This window comes from Ranitomeya imitator, chromosome 1 (assembly GCF_032444005.1).
Source record: "Ranitomeya imitator isolate aRanImi1 chromosome 1, aRanImi1.pri, whole genome shotgun sequence".
In the NCBI taxonomy this organism is placed as follows: Eukaryota; Metazoa; Chordata; class Amphibia; order Anura; family Dendrobatidae; genus Ranitomeya; species Ranitomeya imitator.
Window position 1 is genome coordinate 114266280 of NC_091282.1, and position 9946 is coordinate 114276225.

Here is a 9946-nt window from a genome sequence, read left to right on the forward strand (position 1 = left end):
CCTCACCAGAGCCCCCAGGCCGACCAGGATGGGCCAAATGAAAGGCACGAACCAGATCGGCAGCATGAACATTAACTGGGAAACAGAAACCTGTGAAACCCATAAAGGCAACAGGTTTCTGCTAATAACCAAGAAAAATTATCTTTCACAATTGGTGCAGAATCCAACCAGAGGAGCAGCACTTTTAGACCTAATACTATCTAATAGACCTGACAGAATAACAAATCTGCAGGTGGTTGGGCATCTAGGAAATAGCGACCACAATATTGTGCAGTTTCACCTGTCTTTCACTAGGGGAACTTGTCAGGGAGTCACAAAAACACTGAACTTTAGGAAGGCAAAGTTTGACCAGCTTAGAGATGCCCTTAATCTGGTAGACTGGGACAATATCCTCAGAAATAAGAATACAGATAATAAATGGGAAATGTTTAAGAACATCCTAAATAGGCAGTGTAAGCGGTTTATACCTTGTGGGAATAAAAGGACTAGAAATAGGAAAAACCCAATGTGGCTAAACAAAGAAGTAAGACAGGCAATTAACAGTAAAAAAAAAGCATTTGCACTACTAAAGCAGGATGGCACCATTGAAGCTCTAAAAAACTATAGGGAGAAAAATACTTTAACTAAAAAACTAATTAAAGCTGCCAAAAAGGAAACAGAGAAGCACATTGCTAAGGAGAGTAAAACTAATCCCAAACTGTTCTTCAACTATATCAATAGTAAAAGAATAAAAACTGAAAATGTAGGCCCCTTAAAAAATAGTGAGGAAAGAATGGTTGTAGATGACGAGGAAAAAGCTAACATATTAAACACATTCTTCTCCACGGTATTCACAGTGGAAAATGAAATGCTAGGTGAAATCCCAAGAAACAATGAAAACCCTATATTAAGGGTCACCAATCTAACCCAAGAAGAGGTGCGAAACCGGCTAAATAAGAATAAAATAGATAAATCTCCGGGTCCGGATGGCATACACCCACGAGTACTAAGAGAACTAAGTAATGTAATAGATAAACCATTATTTCTTATTTTTAGGGACTCTATAGCGACAGGGTCTGTTCCGCAGGACTGGCGCATAGCAAATGTGGTGCCAATATTCAAAAAGGGCTCTAAAAGTGAACCTGGAAATTATAGGCCAGTAAGTCTAACCTCTATTGTTGGTAAAATATTTGAAGGGTTTCTGAGGGATGTTATTCTGGATTATCTCAATGAGAATAACTGTTTAACTCCATATCAGCATGGGTTTATGAGAAATCGCTCCTGTCAAACCAATCTAATCAGTTTTTATGAAGAGGTAAGCTATAGGCTGGACCACGGTGAGTCATTGGACGTGGTATATCTCGATTTTTCCAAAGCGTTTGATACCGTGCCGCACAAGAGGTTGGTACACAAAATGAGAATGCTTGGTCTGGGGGAAAATGTGTGTAAATGGGTTAGTAACTGGCTTAGTGATAGAAAGCAGAGGGTGGTTATAAATGGTATAGTCTCTAACTGGGTCGCTGTGACCAGTGGGGTACCGCAGGGGTCAGTATTGGGAACTGTTCTCTTCAACATATTCATTAATGATCTGGTAGAAGGTTTACACAGTAAAATATCGATATTTGCAGATGATACAAAACTATGTAAAGCAGTTAATACAAGAGAAGATAGTATTCTGCTACAGATGGATCTGAATAAGTTGGAAACTTGGGCTGAAAGGTGGCAGATGAGGTTTAACAATGATAAATGTAAGGTTATACACATGGGAAGAAGGAATCAATATCACCATTACACACTGAATGGGAAACCACTGGGTAAATCTGACAGGGAGAAGGACTTGGGGATCCTAGTTAATGATAAACTTACCTGGAGCAGCCAGTGCCAGACAGCAGCTGCCAAGGCAAACAGGATCATGGGGTGCATTAAAAGAGGTCTGGATACACATGATGAGAGCATTATACTGCCTCTGTACAAATCCCTAGTTAGACCGCAGATGGAGTACTGTGTCCAGTTTTGGGCACCGGTGCTCAGGAAGGATATAATGGAACTAGAGAGAGTACAAAGGAGGGCAACAAAATTAATAAAGGGGATGGGAGAACTACAATACCCAGATAGATTAGCGAAATTAGGATTATTTAGTCTAGAAAAAAGACGACTGAGGGGCGATCTAATAACCATGTATAAGTATATAAGGGGACAATACAAATATCTCGCTGAGGATCTGTTTATACCAAGGAAGGTGACGGGCACAAGGGGGCATTCTTTGCGTCTGGAGGAGAGAAGGTTTTTCCACCAACATAGAAGAGGATTCTTTACTGTTAGGGCAGTGAGAATCTGGAATTGCTTGCCTGAGGAGGTGGTGATGGCGAACTCAGTCGAGGGGTTCAAGAGAGGCCTGGATGTCTTCCTGGAGCAGAACAGTATTGTATCATACAATTATTAGGTTCTGTAGAAGGACGTAGATCTGGGGATTTATTATGATGGAATATAGGCTGAACTGGATGGACAAATGTCTTTTTTCGGCCTTTGTTACTATGTAACATCAGAGGCAAAGACCCAGGAATTATCTTCCTGACCATAACCCTTCCACTTAACCATAATAGAATAGAGAAAGCGGAGGGCACCACTATATATAATAATAATAATGTTGGGGCTCACCATGGACTGAAGAACTACAAAGATAACAAAGGAAAGAAAAGATCATGTCCACAAAAATGGGAGCACCTCAAACAAATACCAAAAAATACAAAGTTTTTATTGAAAAAATATAACAATAATAATAATACATCACACAAAAAAAAGAAAACTAAAAACATTTAAAAATGCAAATGCACAAAACAAACATGCACAACAGACATTTCCTAGTATGGGGAAAATGACTAACCACATCCCCTTCCCCTCCCAAAAATAGAGATGGATATATATACAGCGTAATGGCCTATGGGGTTTAGCCATATAGCAATGTAAACAATACAAATAGTCTCTGTGAAGTACTAATAGTCTCTATAAAGTACTCTCATACCCCTACTATCAAGAATGCAGTGCATGCCTATATATAAACCTGCTGATATCACAGTACCATATGGTCCTAAAGAAAATCAAAACCAAGGAAAAAATGATAATAACAGGCATACAACAATCAGTCCCTCAATGGCTGCTGAGAAAAAAAAAAAAACTCATGCCACACTAATGCAAATGAAAATGCAAAAGGCAATCAACGTAGTGGTCTTATACATGCCTAAATCAAGCATATACCTGTGCCTAAAAGGAGCCCCTGACATGCGATGGATCAGGACCCCAAGACAAGCTAAATGAAGGGGAGAGAGACGAGAGAGAGAGAAGGGGACGTGGGGTGTGAACCCACGCGTATCGCCGCAACTATGGCGGCTTCCTCAGAGAAAGAATAGCAGCATATTGTGTGAAGTACTAAGTAAAGGTATATATGCAATCATAATACAATTAGATGGAGTTCACCTGTGAGAGAGCAACAACGGGGGAGCACATGGAGCCAGATGGTAGCGGCCATATTGTTAGTCCTAGATGACGGCGCATAACAAATAAAGTTGCGTGATAATCCGGGCATGCGTGCTGGGCACCATGAAGCCACGCCCTGGTCACTCTGAGTAACGGTGCATTGAAGTTGTGTAGTGACCAGACCCGGGCATGCGCACTAGGTACCGCAAACCTGCGCAAGCGCACCTGCGGCTACTCCTCGGCAGACCAATGATGGGCTAGAATGCACCTGCGTTCTAGGACTGTGCTGTACAAGAAAACGCAACACCATCCAGAGGACGGTCCCAGGATATACCGCTGCACCGAACCCGATAGCACACAAGTGAAACCAGGTAAACGCTGTATTTTGATTACAACCACATTGTTAAACACAGCCCCACATGCGCATGGAAAAAATGCAACGCTGATACAATAAGGCATGGACCAAAAGGAGAGAATAATACGGTTCAAACATGATTTTAAGCGACGTAGTCCAAAATATGACAACAAGACCACTACATTTACAAACAGAAAAACTTTATAAATGCACACTATAAAGAAATCTTTAAATATACAAAATAAGCAAAATAAGCAAGATGACCAAGAGAATAAAATGAAGAATGTATATAATGATCGAGAATATCCTAAATATCGCATATATATATATATTTGTTGTAGGTATAGTATGAACATAAGTGTACACAAGACCAAAGTGCAAATTCGTCCACATAGATGCCCGTCGATATTAGCTAAAAGAATATAGGCAGAACAGCAAACGACCACAGCTGTAGGCAATGTGAAAAAATATGGAAACATATGAAAAATAAATATATGCACTTAGTACCATAAGGTACTATGATATACCTCCTATTCACATAAAACAACAAAACCCAGTAGGGGATGTAAGACGAAAGCTAAGTCAATTGAGCCCAATAGATAAAGTAATAACATGCAAAGCGAAAATACAAACTCTGAGACCACTAGATGCCATATGGTACTGTGATATAGAACAAACCACTAGATAGAAATACTAGTTGTCCTAAATACACAAAAGACAGTACACTCCACTGTTTTATGATGGATGCCAAGTCTCAAAGACCACCAAATAACCTGCCGTTCCTTGAATTATGGGTAAGGCACCACTGAATGCCATATGGTACTGTGATAAAAGGTGAACCACTAGGTAAAGAAGCCAGCTAACCTAAGTACACATAAGACAATACATTCCACTATATCGTGATGATGTCAGACTCAAAGAGACAACCAGGTAACCTGCCATTCCTAAATGTGAGTTAGGCATAAAAGCCAGTGAACAAAAGTTCTTCATTTAGTCCATTTGGTGATATGCTTTTTAGGTTATAAATCCAACGTGACTCTCGTCGTAGGAGTTCCTTAGTGAGATCCCCACCACGGATATTGCCCAAGACTTGGTCCACCACCATGATCCGCATTCCATGATGCCTGCTGTTATGATGTTCCATGAAGTGGGAAGCAACAGATGAGATTGTTTTTGTTTTCGCAATATCCGCCTTAGCATTAGCAATGTTAGACATATGCTGTTGGACCCTCCGTCTGACCTCCTGGGTTGTCTGTCCGACATATAGCCTTGGACAAGAACAAATCAATACATTGACCAAATTCCTCGATCTGCAGTTGGAATATGTCTTTGTTTTCAGTTCTCCTGGAAAAATTGACAGAGTCAGAGAATCAGTGGCAACCATATAAGGACACACGTTACAGTTACCACATGGGAATGTTCCCTTCATCCTGCTTCCTGATCCCAAACTTACAGTGGGCCTTCTAAAATGGCTAGTAGTGAGAAAATCTTTGAAATTCCTGGCCCTCCTGGCAATAACTCTTGGTCTATCTGAAAGGAAAGGCCTCAATTTGGCTTCATTCAATAATACCCCCAATGCTTATCAAGAATATTGTGAACATCCCGCCACTGATTATTATATGCCGTAATGAGATTAATAGTTGGCATATTTTTAGGAGCCTTAGGCTTTAGAAGACTCAATCTGTCGCTATTTCGTGAATGTTCAAAGGCACGTGCTATGGTCTTACGCGGATACCCCCTTTTAGACAAACGATTGGTAAGGTCATGTGCCCCCTCATGAAAATCTAAGTCTGAACTGCAGTTACGTCTTACCCTCAAAAATTGTCCTTTTGGAAGATTGTCACGTAAATGTTGAGGGTGAAAACTTGAGAAGTGAAGGAAGTTGTTTGTAGCCGTAGTCTTGCGAAAAATTTTTGTTTGAATCTGGTTTCCAACCTTCATGACCTTCAGGTCCAAAAAATCAACAGATGTCGTGGATAAACAAGCTGTTAGGGAAATATTCAATCCATTACTGTTCAATGTGGTAATGAAATCCCTACAATCAGTTTCAGAGCCCGTCCATAGGAAAAGCAGATCATCAATGTATCGAAACCAACGTAAGACGTAGCTATTGAAATCCGGAAGAGGGCGCACCTGTGTTTCCTCCCACCAACCCATGAAAAGGTTGGCATAGGAGGGCGCACAACGGGCGCCCATGGCTGTGCCAATGATTTGCTTATAAAATGTCCTGTCGAATACAAAATAGCTGTTGGATAAAACAAAGGACAAAAGATCCAAAATAAAGGATTGATGTCTCCGATCACCTGTAATCTGCTGATTCAAAAAGAATGAGACCGCCTCAATGCCCAACGTGTGTCCAATGCAGGTGTATAGCGATGTAACATCCATCGTGACAAGAATGGTATTGTTTGGAACCGTTAGATCTTGCAGCTGTCGAATCAGATGAGAGGTGTCCTGGATGTAAGAACCTAGATGGAAAACAAGCGGTTGCAAAAAATGATCCAAATAGATGCAAGGCCTCTCATAAAGACCGCCACAATTGGCCTACCCGGTGGTTCCTGAATCGATTTATGAATTTTCGGTAGAAAATACAAAGTGGGAACAATCGGGGACTCCGTGGTCAGGAACTTGAATTCCTTATTGTCCAAGATATTATTATGCTTAGCGGAAGTAAGAAGGCGATCCAACTTCTTCTTGAAAGTATCTGTAGGATCAGAAGGCAAGACTTGATAACATTTGGCATCGCTTAGTTGACGCCTAGCCTCTTTCAGGTACATGTCAATAGGCCAAAAGACAATATTCCCACCCTTATCCGCCTCCTTTATAATGAAGGACGGGTTCTCTTTAAGTCTGGCCAGAATCTCTTACTCCCAAGTTTTCACCTTGATGTTTGTTAAGCTGGAGTCTAGCTACATCCTGACTTACCATATTATAGAAGATTTGGATGGAGGGAGATACTGCAAATGATGGCGTGATCTGCGAAGGCAAATGCCAAGACTTCTGGCCATCTCGGGTGACTGGGAGTTCGTTTTCCTCCAGGAGTTGTACAAGATCACTAAAAACCTGTCTCTCATCATGTGGCAAGGAGTCGACAATCGAGGGCTGGTGGTACATAAGTTTGAAAACCAACTTCCTGCAAAATAAATACACATCCTTTATGAGGGTAAATTTATCCAGCCTGTTCATAGGGGAGAAGGACAGACCTAGTGCCAAAACGCGTATTTCTTCATCTGTTAGGATGTAACTTGATAAATTGATGATCTGCAAATTACCTGTATCGTTAGTGACCGTCCCTGAGGCTACTTCTTCCTGTTGTGTCTCAGTGATCTCTTGTAGGTCGGAGACCAAGCTTGGTACCTCCGTCCCCTTTTTCTCACATTTAGTTGATTTTCGGCGACCTCTTCTGTTGCGCTTCCTAGATCGCTTGCGCTTGAAGATAAAAAATCACTGGTAGAAGAATTCCCAGCGGCCACAGGGAAAGAGGTCTAAGGCTATGTTCACACCTTGCGGCGTCCCTCTGCGGGTTTTCCCGCAGCGGATTTGATAAATCTGCAGGGCAAAACAACTGCGGTTCTCCCTGCAGATTTATCGCGGTTTGTTCCGCGTTTTCCGCTGCGGGTTTCCGCCTATACTATTGATGCTGCATATGCAGCAATATGCAGCATCAATAGTAATGTTAAAAATAATAAAAATTGGTTATACTCACCCTCTGACGTCCCGATCCCTCGGCGCTGCACCCGGCGGTCCGGTTCCAGAGATGCTGTGCGAGAAGGACCCTTCGTGACGTCACGGTCATGTGACCGCGACGTCACCGCAGGTCCTGGTCGCACAGCAACTCTGACCGGACAGCCGCGTGCAGCGCCCAGGAGCTCCGGACATCAGAGGGTGAGTATAACCAGATTTTTTATTTTTTAACCCCAAATATGGTTCCCAGGGCCTGGAGGAGAGTCTCCTCTCCTCCACCCCGGGTACCACCCGCACATTATCCGCTTACTTCCCGCAACGTGGGCACAGCCCCATGTGGGAAGTAAGCGGTTCAATGTATTCCTATGGGTGCAGAATCGCAGCGATTCTGCACAAAGAAGTGACATGCTGCGGGTTGTAAACCGCTGCGTTCCCGCGCGGTTTTTCCCGCAGCATGTGCACAGCGGTTTGCGGTTTCCATAGGGTTTACATGTTACTGTAAACGCTATGGAAACTGCTGCGGACCCGCAGCATCAAAATCGCAGCGGTTCCGCGGTAAAAACCGCTAAGTGTGAATATAGCCTAACTCTGATGATCTCGGCCTTCAAACCTCCTAAAACGACCATTGCCCTGATGTGTCCATCTGAAAATCTGCTGATTGTCGAAATCACTTTTGTCTCGGAGAAACTTCCTCTTTTTCTTTTGCATAATGTCTTTCTCCAGAGACTCGATTACCTCTTTGAGCTTAAGTTGAAATGGCAGAACCACACTTTGTGCGTCTAAGACGCTGAGCTGTGCCTCCTTTTCTTTAATTTTTTCTTTCAATTTCCCCATAAGCCTACGGTCATGGTCAATCAACAGATTGATCAAGATGGAGGAACACTTTAGAAGGCCAGCTTCCCAAATACCTTTAAAGTCCTTATCTGCCTCCCATGCTGGGAAGATTTTAACTCTCAAACCCCTCGGAACAATACCCAATTTATTATACTCTTCCAAACTCTTGGCATTCCACCACGTTTTTGTGAGTGATTTATGAAGATCAGTAATCTCCGAGCATAGACCAGAGACAGTAACATCTGGGGTAGGCTCAACACTAGTGGGACCAAAAATATCCTCAACCTGGCCTCTCCATGCCAACTCCCTGGTCTCCAGATTCATAATGAACACCAAGCAATAGAACACAAAACAACAAGAACCAAAAGAAATATTCAGCTAATCACACAGCTAGTAACAATAAATAAAGAAACAAATACTTGTGTGCCAACACTCCACTGGAAAAACCTGTGGAAAAACCAACAGGCTAAAAACACAAAATAGAATAGAGAAAGCGGAGGGCACCACTATATATAATAATAATAATGTTGGGGCTCACCATGGACTGAAGAACTACAAAGATAACAAAGGAAAGAAAAGATCATGTCCACAAAAATGTGAGCACCTCAAACAAATACCAAAAAATACAAAGTTTTTATTGAAAAAATATAACAATAATAATAATACATCACACAAAAAAAACAAAACTAAAAACATTTAAAAATGCAAATGCACAAAACAAATGTGCACAACAGACATTTCCTAGTATGGGGAAAATGACTAACCACATCCCCTTCCCCTCCCAAAAATAGAGATGGATATATATACAGCGTAATGGCCTATGGGGTTTAGCCATATAGCAATGTAAACAATACAAATAGTCTCTGTGAATAGTCTCTATAAAGTACTCTCATACCCCTACTATCAAGAATGCAGTGCATGCCTATATATAAACCTGCTGATATCACAGTACCATATGGTCCTAAAGAAAATCAAAACCAAGGAAAAAATGATAATAACAGGCATACAACAATCAGTCCCTCAATGGCTGCTGAGAAAAAAAAAACAAAAAAACTCATGCCACACTAATGCAAATGCAAATGCAAAAGGCAATCAACGTAGTGGTCTTATACATGCCTAAATCAAGCATATACCTGTGCCTAAAAGGAGCCCCTGACATGCGATGGATCAGGACCCCAAGACAAGCTGAATGAAGGGGAGAGAGATGAGAGAGAGAGAAGGGGACGTGGGGTGCGAACCCACGCGTATCGCCGCGACTATGGCGGCTTCCATTCTATGGCTAACCAAGTACTGAAGTTTCCGTCTCGAAATACGAGAATCCAAAATCTTCTCCACTATATACTCCAACTCCCCCTCAACCAAAACCGGGGCAGGAGGATCAACGGATGGAACCACAGGTGCCACGTATCTCCGCAACAATGACCTATGGAATATGTTATGGATGGAAAAAGAAGCTGGAAGGGTCAAACGAAAAGACACAGGATTAAGAACCTCAGAAATCCTATACGGACCAATGAAACGAGGCTTAAACTTAGGAGAGGAAACTTTCATAGGAATATAACGAGATGACAACCAAACCAAATCCCCAACACGAAGTCGGGGACCCACACAGCGCCTGCG

General features: G+C 42.1%; 1 protein-coding gene across 1 annotated transcript; it reads right to left on the minus strand.

Annotated features, from left to right (window-relative positions):
- Positions 1-2848: 2848 nt before the first annotated feature.
- Positions 2849-8326, minus strand: LOC138655946 (uncharacterized). Its single transcript, XM_069743708.1, has 5 exons — positions 8228-8326; positions 6734-7237; positions 6357-6627; positions 5621-6276; positions 2849-5152 (listed from the first exon to the last, which is right to left on the minus strand). The coding sequence occupies exons 1-5, from the start codon at positions 8324-8326 to the stop codon at positions 5144-5146; spliced, it is 1539 nt and encodes a 512-aa protein (XP_069599809.1). The 3' UTR covers positions 2849-5143.
- Between the last annotated feature and the right edge of the window lie 1620 nt (positions 8327-9946).

Bases quoted from the DNA above. Each gene is read 5' to 3' on its own strand.
- LOC138655946 (XM_069743708.1), bottom strand. From the start codon at position 8,326: ATGGGGAAATTGAAAGAAAAAATTAAAGAAAAGGAGGCACAGCTCAGC. The intron at 6,628-6,733 runs GTAAGTCAGGAT...TTCATTATAAAG, and splicing joins TCCAAATCTTCTATAATATG to GAGGCGGATAAGGGTGGGAA. The intron at 6,277-6,356 runs GTAGGCCAATTG...TTTTCCATCTAG, and splicing joins ATCGATTCAGGAACCACCGG to GTTCTTACATCCAGGACACC.